This window comes from Mustela nigripes, chromosome 8 (genome assembly GCF_022355385.1).
Source record: "Mustela nigripes isolate SB6536 chromosome 8, MUSNIG.SB6536, whole genome shotgun sequence".
In the NCBI taxonomy this organism is placed as follows: Eukaryota; Metazoa; Chordata; class Mammalia; order Carnivora; family Mustelidae; genus Mustela; species Mustela nigripes.
The window spans coordinates 969,438-989,731 of record NC_081564.1 but is presented as its reverse complement, the minus strand read 5'-3'; the positions used below and the strand labels follow the sequence as shown (position 1 = coordinate 989,731).

The 20,294-nt window shown below is 65.7% G+C and overlaps 1 protein-coding gene across 1 annotated transcript; it reads left to right on the top strand.

Annotated features, from left to right (window-relative positions):
* The first annotated feature begins 15 nt into the window (after positions 1–15).
* MMP17 (matrix metallopeptidase 17) lies at positions 16–20,217 on the top strand. Its single transcript, XM_059408168.1, has 10 exons — positions 16–269; positions 9,625–9,757; positions 10,560–10,689; positions 11,127–11,410; positions 12,068–12,244; positions 13,623–13,722; positions 14,318–14,400; positions 14,519–14,671; positions 18,475–18,732; positions 19,247–20,217. The coding sequence occupies exons 1-10, from the start codon at positions 126–128 to the stop codon at positions 19,573–19,575; spliced, it is 1,791 nt and encodes a 596-aa protein (XP_059264151.1). The 5' UTR covers positions 16–125; the 3' UTR covers positions 19,576–20,217.
* The last annotated feature ends 77 nt before the right edge of the window (positions 20,218–20,294 follow it).

The following is a 20,294-nucleotide window of genomic DNA, read 5'->3' as shown; positions in this document are numbered from 1 at the left end:
GCGCAGAGCCGCGGAGCGGGGCGCAGGGGCGCGGGGAGCCGGACGCAGGGGCGCGGGGAGCCGGGCGTAGCGGGGCGCAGGAGCGCGGGGACCTGCACTGCCGCGCCGACGGCCCCGCGAGCGGGATGGGGAGCCGCGCTGCCCCCGGGCCCGGCCCGTTGCCCCCCCGGCCCCGGCTCCCGCCGCTGCCGTTGCTGCTGCTCGCGCTGGCGGCCCGCGGGACCTGGGGCGCGCCCGCGCCCCGCGCGGAGGACCTCAGCTTCGGAGTGGTGAGTGCGCGGCTGGCGTACGGGGTCCCGCGGCTGGGGAGGAGCCGCCCGGGCCCCTCGGCGCCTGCCGGAGCTCGGGGAGCCCTGGACCCATTTCCTCGGCGGAAAGCTGAGGCCGGGGCGCTGGCTGAGCGGCTGACGCGCGCGCACCCGGGGCTGGGAAAGGGGCGCCGCGTGCCTCCCCGGCCCCTGGCGCTCGCCGCGCGCCGCAGCCGCCGGAGGCAGCGGAGGTTGAGGCTCCCGGCCCGAGCCTTTGTGCGCGGCTTGGAGCGGCCCCGAAGGGGGACCGCAGGCGAGTGGGACAGCCGTCGCAGCCGCCGGAGGCTGTGCGCCCCGCGTGCGTTCCCAGTGGGAGTGGCGGGGGGAGGGGTGCGCACCCACCACCCAGGAGAGGTCGGGGCTGCGGAGTGTGGGCGCCCCGGAAAGCCGGTGGCTCTCGAGTTTGCTCGGTATAGGGTATTGGGGAGCAAGAGAAGCGGCCCCCTGCCCCCGCTGGGCATGCATCTTGGCCCTGTTCCCTGTACCCTTCCGCCTCCAGGGCGGCCAGCCTTGCTCGGCCGGCCGCCCCCTTGGCCCCGTCTGAGCTTGATGGGGTCCCCCGTCCATTCCAGGCTCTGATGCGGCCCCACCGCCGTCCCCAGCGCCCTCTCCCGTAACACCGGCTGTCTCCCTGCCTCGGGAACCTTCTTGTCTCCCTGCCTTGGGAACCGTCCTGGGGGCGGCGGCAGTGGCCTCTTCCCGCACCCCTCCCCCAGTCAGACTCCTCCGGACCCGGAGGATTGAGCTCAGACTTTATGGGTCGCCGTCCCCAGGTTCGAGAGGCCAGGGAGGGCGCGAGGGGCCGCTGGATCCGAACAATTTCTTCTGGGGCTCCCGCCCCTGCTGCTGCCCTCGCTCTGCCGAGACGGGGGGATGCGACCGGGGGCCACGGCCTCCCCACCCCGGCACAAGGCCCGCAGCGGTGTCCTGAGGGGTGCTGGCCGGACCCCTCTCCCAGCGCCGTGGGCACTTGCAGGCTGCAGGCGGGGGCATTTGGATGGGGGCTGCTGGGAGTCATCCGCAGCTCCGTAGACTTGGCAGGACTTGGCCACAGGTTCTGGCTGAGAAACAGGCTGGGGCCACCCCCGCCCAGCTGGCCAAGTGCTCCAAGCCATCTGGGAGGGCACAGCCACGGTCCCTGCAGCCGGCATCCAGATGCCTGAGGGACCCCATACTGGGCTTCCTCCCAGCCAAACTGCCCTGAAGTTGGGGTGCCTCAGTTCACGCTCTCTGGGCTCCTTTGTAGCTGGGGGCTTCCTGGACCCGCTCCTGGAGCGCTTGATCAGGGGGGCAGTGGGTCTCGGGGTCCTCTCTCCCGCCCAGAGGGGCCCTGCTCCGGAGGCTAAGGAGGACCCACCTCCATCCCCCATCAGTCAGGGGTCGCTAGTGCCTGCCGGGCCAAGTTCATTTCCGGGATCCCCTGCAGTTCTCAAGTGTTTCTCTGCCTGCCGAGAGACAGCGGGTGGGCACACTCCTCCCAGCCCTGCCTGGGCACCTCCTCGTCTCCCTCCCTGGGCTCCCCTGAGCTTCCAGGGGGATGGGGGGCAGGCAGTCCTGGGCCGAACTCTGGGGGGTGCACTGAGGGGTGGGGGGATAGGGCTCCTCAGCCTGGAGCCCCAGGAACAGCAGGGCCCCGGCATCTGGCCCTGTGGGGAAACAGCGGAGGGAAACAGCGGAGGCCCCCACCCAGGGAAGGCAGGACTGTCCCTCCTGGTGTGGCTTTGCCTGCCCACCTCCTGCCCACGTTTGTGGGTGGAGGGCGGCCTCTGGCGGCCTTCTGGGGAATGACAGCTCAGAGCCCCGGACCCAGAGGTGCAGGCAGTCTGGGAGGCAGAATTTATGGGGAGGAGGGGGCTCCTTCCCATCCCCTCCGCAGACCAGCCCCCCCACCCCCCCACCCCGCCCTGGGCCGGGCCCACTGACTCTGCACATTCAGATCTGGGGCTGCCAGGGAGGAGAAGGGCCTCTTTGTCAGTGTGACCAGCTTCTGCCCGAGGTGAGCCCAGCGGGTCTGGAGCCCTGGCTGGTGTCCGGGACAGGCCGGCCTGCCCAGCACCCCCCTGGCTTTGGTGGGAGGACAAAGACCCGGATTGAGTCCTGCTGTGCCCAGCCGGGGCCTTCCAGCGCAGGACAGAAGAGTGCGCTGTGCTCCCCGGGGCTGTCCACTTGGAGTCCTGCTGGGTCCCAGCTTTTCGCTGTTTAATTTCTGGGTAGGTCGTAGCGTAGCACAATATTCGGGCCACACGGAAGGGCCCGCGGGAGAAATCCCATCTTCCCTGCCCTCCCTCTCTTCCTGAGAATCCTTTTGGAGGTGGACTGGGCACTCAAAAGGACATGGGGACCTGGGGCCCTAATCTTTGTGGGTGACGGGCTGCTGCCCGCTGGGCCGCTGCCCACTGCTCCGCGCCGGCTGTTTTCCCTTGGAAGCCCATTCGGTGCTGGGATGTCTGGGGCTGCCCGTGCTTGGGGCTCAGCCCCGCTCGCTTCATCCGGACGTTCACAGCCTGCAGCCAGCCCTGGGCACAGACGTGCAGGCCGCCGCTGCTACTCTGCCAAGCCGGCAGCAGTGCTGGGAGCACTTGGCACCTGCAACCTGCTGATGAGTGAGACCCGGGCCTGGGGGGGGCGGGGGGCAGTGTGAAGGGGACGCCCTGCGTGTTGGCAGTCCCATGGAGTTTCTGCTCAGCTTTCTGCTTGTAGCCACACATTTCCCAGGGCCCCGAACCACGCAGCATCTTGGCGGAGCTTGTGGTTGCTGAGTTCTGGGGCAGGTGGCCGGTGTGCGGCTGAGAATGGCCAGGAAGGGACAAGACCCTCCCCTGGCCCAGGAGGCCCCAGGAGGCCCCGTGGGAATGGGCAGGATGAGGCTGGACAGTGGCGACGCTGGTCGCCAGCCAGGACCTCGGAGCAAGTGTGAGCCCCGTGTCCCCCTCCTGGCCCAGGGGCTGATTGCAGCAGGGGTGACGGTCACCCTCACCAGTGGCCTCTGGGTCCCTACTTCTCGGTTTCGGCACCCAGGGGTGCCTGTGGGCCCTGCACCATCGGGATTGAGGTCACAGACCTGGCTTGGAACAGGGACTGTCCCTGGCACACCTCAGCGACAGACACCTAGGCCTGGGCCAGACTGCACTCACCCCCAGGGCAGAGAGCTAGCCTGCTTTTGTCCTGAACCTTGGAGAGGGAAAGCTCCTGCCAGCACCCCTGTGGGAGGTTGAATTTAAATGTGAGGGACCTAGACGCCCACCCCAGCCCTCCCAAGCACCGCCCCCCCAGGCATGCCCCCCACTATCTTTGGGGCCTCAGGCGGGTCTGAAAGAAGTCTTTGTGGGGCTTTTGTCCTTCAAGCCAGTATCCTGTAGGCAGGGCTGTGCCCTGGGGATGGGGACCAGCTGGCCTGGGGACTTAGGACATGTTTCCTCTGATGCGGGCCCTTGACACAGGGGGGTCTGGACCCAGCCCAGGAGCCCCAGGCTCCTGTCTGTGAGCCGGGGCTGCTGAGTTGTTCTGGTGAGGCCTCTGCAGTCCTCTCCACCGCGCTGGCAGGGAGTAAGCGGCCTGTGTGTAGGCGATGGGGGTGGTGGAGTGAAGGCTGCACAGGATTTGGGGCTTGGCAGGGGGTTTGACACCTTCCAGGGGTGTGTGCTTCTTGCCTGTCGGTGGTGGTGTGAGTTTCTAGTGAGATGCTCTGGGTGTAGGGTCTGTGCTTTGCTCACGGAAGATGAGGCATCTGCTCCCCATAAGCGGAGAGCAGTGTCCCCCGTGCACTGTCCAGCTCTCAGGAGGGGCAGAACAGAGTGGTCTGGAGGACTCACAGCCCGACTTCCCCACTAGCACAGACTCAGGTCCCACTCCTTCCTGGTGGCCAGCTTCTGTAATCTGCCTCCCTCCTATAATCCACAGAACTCCTTTCTCTGTGGAACTTCCCAGGTTGCTTCCTGCCTCAGGGCCTTTGCATCTGCCATGCCCACCTCCCTGAACTTTTGTAGGGTTTGTCACCTGACCAGCTCCTCATCTTCCAGGTCTCAGCCTGCTGTCAGGCTGCCAGACACATCTTCCCGGGCCGCCATTTAATTAGTGCCTGCACCTTGTCACATCCCCTCCTAGCACAGAGGTTATGGGAATAGGCTCTGAGGCCAGACCCCCCGGCTCCAGTCCCAGCCCTGCCCCGTGCTGCGAGGTGACTGTGGGTGCGTGTCCTAATCTCTCTAGACTCTGTGTCGCCATCTGTAAAATGGGGATAATGGTGCCCGCCTCACTAGATTCATTGAGCAAGTCCTCACGTAGTGTCTGCTGTGCGCCAGCATGGACTGGACACGGCAGGCGATGGGCCCCGGCCTCGCGGAGCTCTGCCCGGAGGGGCGTCACAAGCACTGAACGGTTTGCGAACGGAGTTGTTCTCGGTGACTGCTGGCTGTTGGGATCACTTCTGCTACAGATGGTCATGCACGACACGTCCCAGTCCGGTGTCACTGTTGCTGTTTGCTTGCTCCGCGTTATTGTGTCCTAGGACACTGTCTGGGCCTGGAGCCCTGTCTGCAGGGTGGGCTCTCCACGGCCCTCGCTGTCCCCAGGGTGCCCGGCCCCACCTGCGCCCAGCCTGGGAAAGACAGATGGCGGGACAGGGAACGGGGGGGGGGGCTGTCTGGGAGGTACCTAGGAGCATCCCCACGGGGAAGACACTGAGATTGACACTGGGGCTTGGGTCCCCGGCAGCCTCCCGTCATCAGCTCCCAGAGGAAGACAAGCACCGGGCCCGTCTGAGGACCTCTCGGGTCATTCCCCTTCAGGATCTATAACGGGCCCCGTGGCAAAACAAGCCAGACAGGGACAGCACCAGACCACCTCTCCGGGCTCCGCTGCTGGCTGGACATGTGACGGGGGTGGGGGCGCACGCCTCTCGGGGGCTGAGTGGAGGTGGTGGGCACGCTGCCCCCCAATGGGTGCCACGTGGAGGTGCGCCGGGCGGGCAGTGAGCTGGCACTGTGTGGGTTCCGGCCGGGCTCTGCTCTGCATCCTCTGAGTGTTGGGGGCCTGAGGGTGCTCCGAAGCCACTGCCTGCCAGCCCCACGGCTCCTGAGCCACACTGCGGTGGGGAGGGGGTTTGGCATCGGCACACAGCGCAGCCCCACGGCAGCCTCTGAGCCTGGGTTCCGTCATCTGAGCGGAGCCCCGAATGCTAACGACACCTGCTCTCTGTGCCCCGCCCCCCAGAGGCTGGGGGTCCAGCTGGAGATGGGCCGTGCAGGGGAAGGACCCACGGGTCAGCCATCCACGGCCATGGTCCCTGGCACACCTACAGGCTCCCAGGCCTGGCTCCAGGGGATCATGGTCTCCTGGTCACCACAGGCTTTATAAAGGCCCCCACCTGCGACCTGTGTGTGCGGACGACAGCGGCCACATGGTGGGCCAGTGGGGAGGGCCACACGAGACCTTGCCCACAGTAAGCACTTCTTGTTTGTGGGCGTGGTGAGTCACAGGGCAGCGCGGCCCAGTGCCATCCCTCTCCAGCAGCCCCTGGGCTGGGCTTTCCCGGTGCCCACCTGCTGCGGCTGCCCTGGGGCCAGGGCGGCGCTTCCCTGCGACTCTGAAGAGTGGGGAGGGCAGTTAGACCCGTTGGCGATGTAGCTGGACGCCCGGTATTAACTGTGATGAGCGCACAGGGAAAGATTAAAGCCCAGAGGCCTGGGGCCGCGTGGGCGAACCGGGAAAGGCCAGCCTGATGTACTTCTCCGTGTCCTGCCAGGGCCTGGCACCAGGCACCATGACCCCAGCCTCAGTTTCCCCGTCTGGGTAATGGCTCAGCTCAGGGGTCCCTAGGAGGAGGCAGAGCTCGTCTCCTCGGCTGTTGGGGATCCTCCCGGCTGGGGCAGCAGCTGCGGGGTGGGGGCACCCCTGCTTCTCTCCTCCCCTCCTCTTTCCCTCCTGTCCCCACGGCCTTCTGGAAGGTTCACCTCCGCTGCTGCAGCCTGGTTGCCCTGGAGACGCGGTCGCCGTGGCGACGGCGCAGGGAGGACGGGGTGGGTGCAGAGGGAGGGGCCGCCTGGGCGTGCACCCCGCGGGCTCGGGGGCGACTGGGGGGTGCCGGGACCCCCGGGGGTGGGCTGGGGACGGGATCCTGCGGCGGGTGCCCCCGAGGAGGAGGCAGGAGCAGCCTCTCGCCCCTGCCGCGCCCCCCCCCCCCCCGCCACTCCCACCCGAGAACCAGTGCAGCGCGGCCCGAGGCCCGGGTTAACGCCCCCGCCGCTCGCACCCTTAGTCTCCCCGCCTCAAAATGCAGCGCTGCTGCCCCAGAGAGAAAAAGGAAGCGGGGCCATTTGGGAATTTGCCAGGCTCCTCCCCAGACAGGCAGCCGGCAGGTGGAGGCAGCCGGGTCTTAGCCGCCCCCTCTCCCCGAGGACCTCTTATTGCCTCTGCAGGGGCCACTGAGCCTCCCCGCCCTATGGCTTTCGGGTTCCAGACACTTGGGCCTCCACCGTGCACTGGCCTGGGCAGGGACCCCACGGGCTGGCAGGCCCAGTGCCATCCCCCTGGCCACCCGAGGGCGCAACGGCCACCAGCGTCCCCCCACACCCACCAGGGGCTTATCCTGCTCTCAGATTCCTCCTTAGGATCTCCCCTGGCCAGCTGGTGGGTGCTCCCACCTCCCACCCTGCACTGTCCAGGAATGGACCCAGAAGCCTCCCCGCCAGGACTGCAGGAGCCTCTGGGGGCCCCAGGGGGGAGACAGCTGGGGCTTCAGACAGGACTGCTCTGTGATGCTGATGTCGTCAGGAGGGCCCACAGTGGGGGGAGGTGGGAAGTGTGATTGAGGGCACGGACACCCCCAGCCCTTGCCTGCGGGTGGGGGCTCCCTAGCCAGCCCCTCAGGTTCGGCCCCATCTCAGGGTCCTGCACTACGGGGGTGCCGCAGGCTGCAGTGTTCCCAGGGCTGGGGCAAGTGGGGGAAGCCACTGACCTTGGAGGCAGCCAGCCCTGTCCAGGGCCGTGCCTGCTCTCAGCTGCCCCTTCTTGTGCAAGTTAACCCAGGTTGGCCACTTGGACTGGCGGCTAAAACCTGCTTTTCATCATTGGCAAATGCTTCAAAACTGCCTGAAGTGCTCTTGGCTTCTCTAAGCCCGAAAATGGGAGTCTCCTGCCAGACTTCCCTGGAGACCCTGGGAATGGGGTGCCAGGACTCCTTCCTGAGCCCCACAGAACCCTGGGGGAGGGGACGTGGAGACTCTCAGTGCAGAGACCCAGCTCTTACCTTGACCCATGTGCCAGCCAGCCGGGGCAGGGCGGTGGGGGCGCGGTCCTTCTCTCTCACGCCTCAGCCCAAGCCTGTCAGAAGCAGCTGGCCTGGGCTGGGAGGGACCCTTCCCCAGCGAGGAGGGTGGGGGCTGGCACCCTTGCTTGGCATCCAGTACGGCAGGAGACTCCTGAAGCCTTCCTGGAGGAGGCAGCCTTGTAGTGTTGAGCAGCAGGGCTTTGAAGTGTGTGTGTGTGTGTGTGTGTGTGTGTGTGTTGACATTCAGAAAGAAAACTGCAAAATCACAAGTTTCAAATATATGTGACATTTTTCCCAAAAACGTGTGTAGCCTCAAATATACATGTTTTGTGTCGAGTATCTGATGCCTAGCCAGGTACTTGTCACGGGACACGGCCCGTCTTGGAGCGAGATAGATACGCTTTAATGTGTTCCCAGTGATGTGCAGGGGGTCCTCCCAAAGGAAGAGGGCTGTTGAGGGACAGCAAGGATTTAACCCCGAGGAGGGGTAGATCTTTGGGCGGGGTGGGGAGGTGGGCCTGTCTCAGCCGATGCCCACCTCGTCGGAGCACAGGGCATCACTCCTCGGGCCCCTCTAATCAGGAGCGTCTCCTGATTTCTGTCCATCAAGGACCAAGTCACCGTCACCGCTACCCAGTCCTGTCCGACAGTTTCCGAGGGCCCCAGGTCCGCACGGTCTCTAAGGGGTCTTCTGTCAGGACTGGCGGTTCTGGGCCAATATGGGTTTGAGGGGTTAAAGGAACAGAGAAGCCCCGGAAAGACTGTGTTTCCTGGAAAGAGAGGAATCTAGCTGGTTCTCTGCAGGTGTATGCAAATTGTATGCAAATCATGGAGGTGGCTCCTCCTGGACCATTGAAGCTCCTGAGAATTCTAGGAGTGTGGACTCCCACCCATGGAGCACCTGCTGGGCCCCCTGTGGGGGCAGAGCCTCTGGGCAGGGGTCCTACTGGCAGGGGCCGCAGGCTCAGAAGCTTCTGGGGACCCTGCAGGTAGCTCACACGTAAGTGAGGCACCAAAAAACAAAGAGGCCTGCAGGTTGCTTCCTTTCTTGGAGCCAGACCTGGGAGGGGAGGGGCTCAGGGAATTCCTGCAACCTTGCCCCCCACCCACCTATGGGTCCTCCCCCACTGGGGAGCCCACCGCTGTCCACCTGGCCTGAGACTTTCATGTCACCTAGGCAAAGAAGTGGGTGTGACACCGTTTGGGGTTGAAGCTGAGGCTGCCCCAGTGAACGGTGTCAGCGCCGCCCTTTGTCCCCATCCCCCCACAGGGGTGACGGTTCTGAGGCTTGGGGAGGGGGCTCTATTTGTGTCCATGGGGAAGGGTCACCTGCCATCCCTGCTTCCTGTTTGGCTCAGGGGACTCCGGTGCCAGGGCGCTTTTTGTCAGAGCCGTCCCCTGACAACGCCATGTATGCGGTTTAGAACACCTGCATCAGGTGCCGCTGTGAGCACTTTCCGTGTTCTAACTCATGGCACCCTCACATCCACAGGCAAGGAGACCACCCAGGGGGTTGAGGGACTTGTCCCAGGTGCCCAAGAAACTGGTGGCCCGGTGGGATTTGCCCCCAGACAGTCGGGCGGCTCATGACCAGATTCTTAAAGCCGAAGCCTGAGCCTACTATCCTTCTCAGTGTGGGTTTCAGACCTCGGGTCCTAGACTGTTGCCTCCCAAGGCGGCTCTGGGCCCGAATTTGGCACTTGCCACATGTAATAACCTTTTTATAATTTCACTTTCTCAAGTGTGCCCTGGGTATGTCCTGGCTCAGGAGAAGTGAGGTGGGATGGGCTGCCATGGACAGTCGTACAGGTGGTGCACTGCATAAGCTCACCCCTTCTAAGGGGCATCAAGTTTATTTAGATGTTTTTCCAGCATCTGTCCATAAAGTAACTTAAAGAGGGGGCACGAGGTGCCCTGTGGGCTAATGGGGGGCCGGGGCCGGTGATGATCAGGGCGGGAAGAGGCCTGCCCCTCACCTCAAGTGCAGGCAGCTCTTCTTTTAGGACTGAGCCTGCCACCTCCATGCCTCACTCTGTTCTCTGCTCTCAGGAGTGGCTGAGCAGGTTCGGCTACCTGCCCCCTGCAGACCCCACAACAGGGCAGCTGCAGACACAGGAGGAGCTGACCAAGGCCATTGCGGCCATGCAGCGGTTTGGAGGTCTGGAGGCCACCGGCATCCTGGGTCAGTCCTCCAGTGGTGGTGGGAGATGGGGTTTCCCCTGACTGCCCCCCCGGCCCCACCCTGGCTGCCCCTTGGGACCCTTGGCCCTCTCCAGCCTGCCCGTGGGGAGTGGGGTTAGGGCTGGGCCCGCTGTCCCTGGGGACATGGGATCCCCAGCAGGCTCACCACCCCCAGATGGGGGTGCAGTGTGGGGAGAGTGTGAGCCAGCTGTGCCCAGACACATCTGCATGCTGTCCAGCAGGGTCTCACATGCTTGAGCCCATGGGGGCCTAGGGGGCCAGCTGTCGGGGTAGGATCTGCCCAACCACAGTCCCAGTTGATTCTTGTCCCGTGCAAGTGGCAGATCTGTGCAGCCCAAACTTGCAGCTTTCCACGGGAAACCAGAAATCTGGGGTGTTTATGTGAGCACACCAGTTTTTACATGTTGGCAACAAATCCCTGGCTTGGAGAGCCCCTTCCATGGGCGGAGGGAGCGCCTCTGTGCCCAGGCCTCAGAGGAGGCGTGAATGTCCGTGTCACAGCAGAGCTGGTCAGGTGCGTGTGCTCTGAACCACCAGGAGCATCGGCCTGTGGGATGCAGGTCGGGGCCGTGCTGCCTCCCACGGCCAGGGCCCCGCGGCAACCCCTCCGATGGGTCCGGGCACTGCTGTGGTTAGTAAATGCTTTGCGTGGTCCCTGTCCTGGTCGTGGACATTCCCCCGACGGTGAGGCCTGGCACACTGGAGCCCCGGGTAGGGAATGGGGAAGAGGGCCTGAGCCTGGTGCCAGCTCCAGGGGACCTGACCTCCAGCTGCCCCCGCAGACGAGGCTACCCTGGCGCTGATGAAGACCCCGCGGTGTTCCCTCCCCGACCTCCCGGCCACAGCCCCAGCGCGAAGGAGGCGCCAGACTCCAGCTCCGACCACGTGGAACAGACGGAGTTTGTCCTGGAGGTGGGTGAGCTGCGCCTGCCGGACCCTCTGGGGCCCAGTGTGGGAGGCTGGCCCCTGTGAGCCAGGCTTCGTGCACAGGGGGTGTGTCCTCAGTTCCAGAGGCTGGAAGCCGGAGGTCTGGGGGTCGTGGGGCTGGCTTCTTCCGAGGCTCCATGGCCGGCCGTGGCGGAACCGCCCCCAGCATCTCTGCTGGGTGCTGCTGGCCGCGTCCGACCCACCGCGGCCTTCTCCCCGGTCCCGGCATCCCCCACCGTGTCCTCTGACTCACCCCGTGCAGGAGGCCTCGTCTCACTCTTAACTCCAACCGCAAAAACCTGTTTCCCAACAAAGCCTGGGTGGCAGCCCTGGGGAAGGATGTGGGTGCCCCCATCGGCCCGAGGTGGGGACAGTGCCTGCACCTGGTGGACAGACCTCGGTCCCTGACCCCACCCCCCCAGGGTCCGCACGTTCCCACGGGACTCGCCCCTGGGCCGCGACACGGTGCGCGCGCTCATGCACTACGCCCTCAAAGTCTGGAGCGACATCACGCCCCTCAACTTCCACGAGGTGGCGGGCAGCGCGGCGGACATCCAGATCGACTTCTCCACGGCCAACCACAACGACGCCTACCCCTTCGACGGCCCCGGCGGCACCGTGGCCCACGCCTTCTTCCCTGGAGACCACCACGCCGCGGGGGACGCCCACTTTGACGATGACGAACCCTGGGCCTTCCGCTCCTCAGGTATGTCAGGCTGAGGCTGAGTCCCAGGAACCCCCCCACCCCGGGTTAGAGGCCCAGGGGAGGAAGAGCCCCACGGCCCAGAGCGGCGTGTGACTGTCCCGCACCGGGAGGCCGCTCTCCCCCCCCCCCCCCCCCCGTCCAGATGTCTGGCTGATGTTGGGCTCGAGGTGTCTCCCTGCGGATGGGCTGAGTGGGCTGGTCCTTACCCTGGGCCCAGCTTCCAAGAGGCGGCGGAAGCTTGCAAGCCTCTGTGGGCCTTCACGCGCTCGTCCCCTCGCTCCCTGAGCCCCACCCGCCCTGGAACAGGCCCCCAGGGCCAAGGTGGGCAAAGGGGCAGAGCCCCGTGGCCCAGGGCACGGATATGCGCCCAGAGATTGGGGCCGCTGTGGAGTCAGTCCACACTCTGGCCTGGGGGGAGCCAGTCCCAGCCTGAGGAACCCGCAAGGACCCCACAGCGCCTGTGGGCCCTTTGCATGGCGGGAGCTTGGGCCCAAGAAGCCCTTGTAGACCCATGGAGGGCCTTGGCACGAACCAGGACAGCGAACCCCTCACATCACCCCCCCATGGGTGCCCCTAGCCTCTGCACGAGCTTGTCCTCCTTGTGGCCTGGCCCGGCTGGCCGTGCCTCCGCTGGCCCACTGCTCCTTGTGTTCCCAGATGCCCACGAGATGGACCTGTTTGCGGTGGCTGTCCACGAGTTTGGCCACGCCATCGGGCTGAGCCACGTGGCGGCCACAAGCTCCATCATGCAGCCCTACTACCAGGGCCCGGTGGGCGACCCTCTGCACTACCGCCTCCCCTACGAGGACAGGGTGCGGGTCTGGCAGCTGTACGGTGAGTCCTCTCCCAGAGTCAGCCACGAGAGTCCCCAGGGATGGGGACGGAAAGGCAGGGGACCCCCAGTGCACAGAACGCCCCAGGAGGAAGGCATTTTCCGTCTTGTCCGTCCACGCAAGCTCAGCGTCTACACTCTGAGTGGCGCATGTTAGCTGCACCCCCGTGCATGTGGGTTGAGGAAACGGCCTGTCGCCGGGCTCCCTGGAGGCGGGGTCTGCAGTCCTGCTAACAGAGCTCGCCCCGGAGCCTCTGAGCCCCGGGCGAGGTCCCAGGCCGGCCCCCAGACAGCTGTTGGCGGAGACCACGGCGGGCACGGACGACACCCCAGGCCTGTACAGACCACACGTGTGCCTGGCGGCTCCCCGTCTTCACACTTATGAGGGAGCACCGGCCACCCCCACTTAGAGATGGGAGGCCGGGTGGCCTGTGGCAGCCGACAGAGCCTGCCTTGGGGACCTGCTCTGCTGCGGACGCGTCAGGAACTGGCACGGGAGGAGGCCCCAGCCTGCCAGCCTGGGCCAGACGGGGCTCCCATCCCCGTGTGCGGCTTTGGTCTCCCTGCCCCGACCCCAGTGTGCCCCCCACGCCCCTGCACCGTGGCCAGACCCTGCTCCCCTTCCTGCTCACGGCAGCCCCTCCCGCACTGCCGCGAGCTCCCCAGCGCCCTCTGGGCCCCAGCGCCCCCCAGCTCCTCTGTAGCCTCTGGGCTTCTCCTACGAGAGTAAAAGGTACCCCATTAACCAGTCGGGGCATACAGGTCGGTGGCCTTTACCACGTTCACAGTGTTGTCCATTTGCCACTTCTGCCTGGTTCCGGAACATTCCTCATCACCCCTGTTCCCCCCTCCCCCACCCGGCCGCACCGACCTCCTCTGTTTGTGTGCACAGCCGTGGACTTCTCACACAAATGGAAGGCACCTGCGTGGCCTTTTGTGTCGGCTTCTCTCCCTGAGCGCCCTGCTCCCCCGGCCGCCCGCCGCCCGCCACGTCCCACGCCACCGCTTCCTTCCCTCGGTGGCCGAGCTTTCTCTGTCCACTCGAGCTGGTGGACACGCGGGGCGTTCCCCCGCTTTGGCTGCTGTGCTCGTTCACAGACGAGTTTCGGTTGGAACCCTGTGTTTGGCTCATTGGGTTCTCTCCCCACGAAGGGGTCGGGGGGACGACCTCATTCTGCACCCAAGAAGGGGCCTGGGGGCGTAGAGGTCAAGGAGCATTCCTGGGGACCCGCATGTCTCCTACTCGTGCCGCGACGCTCTGCGTCCTGCGCACGGGTCGGGCCTGCCACCCAGCGGCCGCAGTTCCGTACGGGGGTCCCGGGGCGCGGGCGGGGTCTGCAGGCGGACTCCCAGGTTTAATGCGTCCCCCTGTCCCCACAGGCGTGCGGGAGTCTGTGTCCCCCACGGCGCAGCCAGACGCCCTGGAGCCCGAGGAGCCTCCGCTCCTGCCCGAGCCCCCCGACAATCGGTCCAACTCCCCGTAAGCCGTGGGCCCCTGGTCGGCACACCATGGCCGGCACCACCCCTGACTGTGGCTCAGAGCCTCCCGGCTCTTCTGAGAAAACCACGGCTCTGGGGGCCGCGTCCCATTCCTTAAACCCCAGACAGCAGAGGGGCACCTGTTCACCCTGACTCCGGGCAGCAGAGGTGGTGAACCTCTCACCTTTACCGCAGATGTGCACCCTGTAATGCTCCCCGATGCCCCGCTCCCTCCGCACTCTGGACCCCGGAAAAGGGGTGCAGGCCGTGGGTTTGGGGTTATTAAGTGTAGTTGACACACAAAGCTCCCTTTAATTCCCTTTTCTGTCTTGACACACACCATCGTCCTGCACCTCCGAGCCCGCAGGCAGTGACGTGGGGGCTCTTTCCGGGGCTCAGCCCAGCTCCTCAGAGCAGCTCAGGAAGGGGGTTCCTGCCAGCCGGCCTGGGTCTGTGCCCCAGCCCCCACCCCTTCACCCCTGCCCCCAGCCCCAGCATCCCCTTCTCCCCCACCCACCTCTCTCTCCCCCAGGCACCCCTCCCGCTGCCCCTCCCCCAGGCCCCTTCTGCAGGCCCCCGGCTCTCTCTGCCCCCAGGCCCAGGAAGGACGTGCCCCACCGCTGCAGTACGGACTTCGATGCTGTGGCCCAGATCCGCGGGGAGGCCTTTTTCTTCAAAGGTAACCACCACCAGGTCAGGCGCCCAGTGAGTGGCTGACCAATGGAAGGGTGGCCCCCTCTGTGCAGACGCGGGGTGGGGGGGCGTTCTGCAACCCCACGCCCTCCCTGTCCCCCCAGGAAAGTACTTCTGGCGATTGACACGGGATGGGCACCTGGTGTCACTGCGGCCCGCGCAGATGCACCGGTTCTGGCGGGGTCTGCCGCCGCGCCTGGACAGCGTGGATGCCGTGTATGAGCGCGCCAGCGACCACAAGATCGTCTTCTTCAAAGGTGGGCGGACCCCCACCCGGCGCTCTGCCCGCGGGGCTGCTGGGGCCTGGGCCGTGCCCCGGGAGCCCTGCGGTTTGCTCGGGGCGGGGACAGCTCACGCACGGGCATAAAGCCTGAGTGTATTTACTGAGCACCTACTGTGTCCTCACATGCTGGTGGCCATGGCTGCTGCTGGGTGTGCAGCACAGGCAGGGGTCCCCCCTCGTGCCCGCAGCAGGCGATTGGCACCTGCACGTGATGAGGGCATTAGGGTCAGGGAGAGCTGAGGGAACAGCATTCAGGTAGAGGGAATGGCCAGTGCAAAGGCAAGAACCATCCTGCTGGGCACCCAGACTCCCAAGGAGGGGGTGAGGCCAGAGTGGGGTGCGGGAGCCCAGAAGTGCAGGTGTGCGCCCACGGGGAGGGAGCTGGTTTTGTTCTCTGCACGTGGGAGCCCCGCCTAGGCCCCACACCTTCCAGGGCTCCCCGTGGTTGTGGATGACGACGACACGTCTGCTGCCAGCTGGGTGTTGCCCGCCCCGCCACGCCCCGCTCCCTGGGCAGGGTTCCTTGGGCTGAACTGGGGAGGCACTGCCTGCTCTTGGGGCATGGACTGGATGCCGGGCCTGCGGCAGGAGTCCCACGGGTGTGTGGGCACCTCGGGCAGGGTGCCTCGCTGTCACACGTGTGCTGCCCTATGCGCTGTGCTCTGGGGTGAGCCACCCCACTTCCCCGGGCGGAAGCCACGCTCCTGCCCTGACCCAGGCTGTCCAGCCCAGCTCTGTGCAGGCTCCAGAGGCTGACCCCTCCCCAACTGGGGACCCCCAGAGCCACATGCCATGGGCCCCCTGACTGGCAGAATCTCTGCTTCCTGGTCCTGCACCCCAAGGCCACGGCAGGGAGTTGGGAGCTGCAGGAGACGGTCTCCTAGATCGGGGTTATTTCTCAACATTTGAACATCAGGAGACCCCCGTGGCACCAGCGTCCAGTTCTCAGATGGTGTGGCCGCCTGGGGCCAGAGCTGAGTGCAGGCCAGCGGGGCAGATGGAGCCGGTCAGCTGCGCGCCCCCTGCCCTTCCCGTGCCCACGTCCCACCGAATGGGGAGAGGAGCCGCGAAGGCCCGAGGCCCCAGGCCCGGTGCTGACAGGACTGGTTCCTTCTGAGGCTGCGTGGGAGACTGTCCCCCGCCACCTGGCCCTGCCTGTGTCCCTCCGGGCTCAGTCCCTCTGTGTGTCTCACTGTGTCCTCTCTGTCGCGTGCGTCCTCTCTGACAAGGACACCAGTCAGCGGATGTGAGCACCCCTTGACTCCGGCGTGACTTCACTCCTAACTAATTTCACCTGCAAAGACCCCGTTCCTCCGTGAGTCTGATGCCGAGGTCCAAGTGGGCGTGCATTTGGGGAGCCCTGTCAACCCGCCGCAGCAGCTCTTCGCGCCTGAACGGGGGACCTGTCTCTTTGAGGAGGTAGCAGATACTCCGCACGTTTCTCGCGCTCCTGCCTGTCACCTGCCAATGCCTGGTTGGGGCTGGGCAGCTGTCAGCTGTGAGCTCTCGGGGTGGCCGGTCCATCCCCACCGGCTCCCTTGGGTCCGGTCCCCGTGTGCGGGGTGAGTCGGGAGCCAGGCTCCGGGGGGCTCCCTGTCGATGGCCCCTGTTATTTCAACCTTCAGGAAGAGCAAAGCCAGACAAAGGGGACTCGCCGCCTGCAATGCCGTCGGCGCTGCCTGTTGGCCTCCCTGGATGGGGCCTCGCCTCTCAGAGAGAGCGTGTGGCGCGCGTGGGGGGCCGCGGGGCGCGCCTGCTGCTCCTCCGGGCGGACAGCAGCTGCTGCGCGCTCGGCTGTCCCTTGGCTCACGGCGCCGGCGGGAGCTGGGAGGTGACTCCACGGCGCTATGCGGCGATCTCGGACTTCCCGGAACGTTGCAGAAACAGCCCGCGAAGGCCGCGCGCCCGTCATCCAGCTTCGCCCCGGGTTCACATTTTACTCTGCTTCCTTTCCTTCCGACGGACAGTCCCGGGCCCGTGTTTTCCTGAATTGGTAGGAGGGAGCGGCCAACACCGGGACCCTTGACGAGTGTCTGCCTGCCCCCGGGCATGTCCGTGGCGTCCAGACCGTTGCCCCCCCGGGCAGGTCACCCGGCAGCTTCTCCTGAGAGACTTCTGCTCTCGCACGTTTCCGCAGGAGCCTCGAGGACGGATGTGTCCTAGGCCGCCCCGTCCGCAGTGGGGGCTGTCCGGCAGCGTCCGCTGCGCCCACCCGGGCAAGCGCACCCGCCAGGCTCAGCCGTCCCTCGTCCCGTGTCTCCTGCCCTGTGCGTTGTGGGCACAGCTGCCCTCCGTCCCCCTCAGCTGTAGGGGAGCCGTGGGGGGGGGGGGTCTGCTTCAGGCGCCCCCTCCCCACTCAGGCAGTCCAGTTGTCTCCTGTCTCTGGCTGAGGATTTTTTAAAATTATGCTTTTAATTGTGGTCAAAAAAAAAAAAAAGAAGAAGCAGCAGCCCCTAAAGCTTTATCATCTTAACCATGTCCACATGCCCCTTCCCACGGAGTGCAGCCACCACCGTCCACCTCCAGCACGCTTCGGTCTTCCCAGGAAACACCGACCCCCACCCCCGGTGTCCATCCTTTTCAAGGTGATCTGTCGTGTGGTCAGGCCACCTAGTGTGTGTCCACCGCCCACCCGCGGACGCCTGGGGTGCTGCCCCCTCTTGGCGGCTGTGAGGGACGCTGCTGGAACGCAGGTGCGCACGGACCCCCTGAAACCCGCCGCGGACTCTTCCCGCATCTACCGGGAAGCGGGATTGCTGGAGGCTCTGTGTGGAATATTTTGAGGACCGTCCAGACCGTTTTCCCAGCAGTTACATTCCAGCAGGGCGTGCTTTCTCCACATCCTCCGCCTCTCATCCTCACCTCTCCAGTGACCTCAGGCATCGACCCATGTTGCCTTGTGACCCTTTCAGCATCTTCCTGGGGGAAATGTCTCTGCTAATCCTTTGTCTGGCAAAAGGTTTTTACCTGTTTTCTTCCCCGCCCGCCCCCTGCTCCCCGCTCCTTTCCTGCATATGGAAGAGCCGCTCACCGCCAGGCCAGAGGGGAGAGCTCGACGGGCAGAACAACGTAGTGATACTTCCCAAGCACAGTCAAGGATGTGCCCCCCACAAATACCCTAAACCGTTTCTTTTTTAATTTTTTTTAAAGATTTTATTTATTTATTTGACAGACAGAGATCACAAGTAGGCAGAGAGGCAGGCAGAGAGAGAGAGGAGGAAGCAGGCTCCCCGCTGAGCAGAGAGCCCGACGCGGGGCTCGATCCCAGGACCCTGAGATCACGACCTGAGCTGAAGGCAGAGGCTTTAACCCACTGAGCCCAGGCATCCCTAAACCGTTTCTTTTTAATTTGACATATGGAATGCAAGTTCTTGGTGATTTCTAAACGTCTCGCTTCTGTGTGAACGCAGACAGAGGTGCACCGCGTGTCCGTGTCAGGCCCTGACCAGTGGCCTTCCTGTCTCTGCCTGCAAAGACAACAACGCCCCGCCAGGTCAGAGCCCCCCAGGTCAGAGCCCCCCGGCCTCCGGGGGTCGGGCCATCTGTCCCCTGTCTGTGGAGCGGGTGCCTCATCAGCACCCGGGCCCTCAGGCTGCCGGCAGGTGGGCCGAGCCCGTGCCGGGCGCAGAGCAGGTGCTCAGTAAATACACGAGAGGCCCCGGGGGCGTGGTGGGGCCGGCGATGGCACGGGGCTGGCGACAGGGAGAGGGACGGCTGGAGCCTGCGCCCCGCGGGGTGGGCCGAGCTCTGGCCCACGGCGCTCTCTCTCACCCCCAGGAGACAGATACTGGGTATTTAAGGACAATAACGTAGAGGAAGGATACCCACGGCCCGTCTCAGACTTCGGCCTCCCGCCGGGCGGCGTCGACGCTGCCTTCGCCTGGGCCCACAATGACAAGACTTATTTCTTTAAGGACGAGCTGTACTGGCGCTTCGATGAGCACACGCGGCGCATGGACCCCGGCCACCCCGCCCGGAGCCCCCCGTGGAGGGGCATCCCCCGCACCCTCGACGATGCCATGCGCTGGTCTGACGGTGAGCCCCACACAGCCTCTGTCTCCCCGCTGGCGGAACGGGGATCAGGGCAGGCTCGTTGGAAGCCGGCTCATGCACCTATGTGCCCCAGGGCCTTTGCACCTGCCCCGCACCCCGCAGACACAGCCCGGTCACCTGCTTCAGGCCCGTGTGGTGCAGCCCCGCCTGGCAGAGGGGAGAACACATCTCCCCTGCACAGGGGCTGCTGATGGGGCCAGGTGCTTCCTTTCTGTTCTCAACGCTCTGTCTCCAACACCTGGAGCGGCCTGGCACATAGTAGGCCCTCAATACACATCCCATAAGAGAGCGAGCGTTCCTCTCGCCTATCTCCCTGCCTCCTGGCGGGTGCCCCAGGCTCTCCCTGCGAGGCCCCGGCTGGGCTGCCCGCAGACAGCCACCAGGGCTGAGACAGACCACCGTGGAAGACGCCTCTCCCCCCACCTCCTCGCTGGCCTGCGCTCGGCCTCACCCCTGCGTGCCACGGGGCCACAGCTCACAGTCTCTTCTCCCCCAGGTGCTGCCTACTTCTTCCGTGGCAAGGAGTACTGGAAGGTGCTGGATGGTGAGCTGGAGGCCGCCCCCGGGTACCCGCAGTCCACGGCGCGGGACTGGCTAGTCTGCAGAGACCCGCAGGCGGACCCGGAGGCAGTGGGCGGAGAGGCCAGGGCCCACGCCCAGCCGGGACAACACGGCCAGAGCCGCGCTGAGGACGCCTTCGAGGTCTGCTCCTGCACCTCGGCCGCCTCTTCTCCCGCAGGGGCCTCGGGCCCACTGCTGGCCGCCTCGCTGCTGCTGCTGCCCCCGAGCGCCCTGTGGACGGCAGCCCGGGCCCTGGCGCTCTGACCGCCGCCGGCCTGCGAGAGGGCAGAGGAGGCACGGCTGGGGTCTCTCCGAACATGGGTGATGCCCCCACCCCTCCAGTGGCCGGACCAAGAGTTCCTGCAGCGCCACACGTGGCCTTGGGGCCCCAGCCTGGCGGAGAAGGACGCACTGTGGACTCCCAGCAGAGGCCACCGGGTCGCACCCCGGACGCCCCGCGTGTTGCGAAGAGGCCAGCAGAGGGCGCTGCCCCTCAGGCGCTCGGCCGGCGCGGGTGCTGACTGCCGGCTGTTGAGCTGGGGAGACTCGGCAAGGCAAGGCCGGCCAGGCCAGGCTGGGGACGAGAGCCTGCCGCTGCACCACCAGGACGCAGTGATGAGCCCGGGGACACGGGGCGGGGACGGGCGTTGGGTGGGCCTGGGGACCTCAGCCTGTGCGGAGCCAAGCTGCAGCCGTCGCCAGCACCAACCAACCTGGTCTGGCGCCCCGACTGCGGCCGCTGGTGCTTCCGCCCACCCCTGGGGGGCTCTTGTCCACCCCCGACTCCTGTTCCTGTGGGCCCGCAGCTGCCTCCAACCCACACGTGAGCCCCCAGGATGGGGCGGAGGCCGGCCCACCTCTTGACACATTTCAGACAAACATGACCTCTCCCTGCTTCCTCCTGGCTCAGCCTCGGCTCCCTGATGCCCTGCAGGCGGGAGCCGCAGGGTGAATGTCCTCAGGGCCGGGGTGGGGGGGGGCCA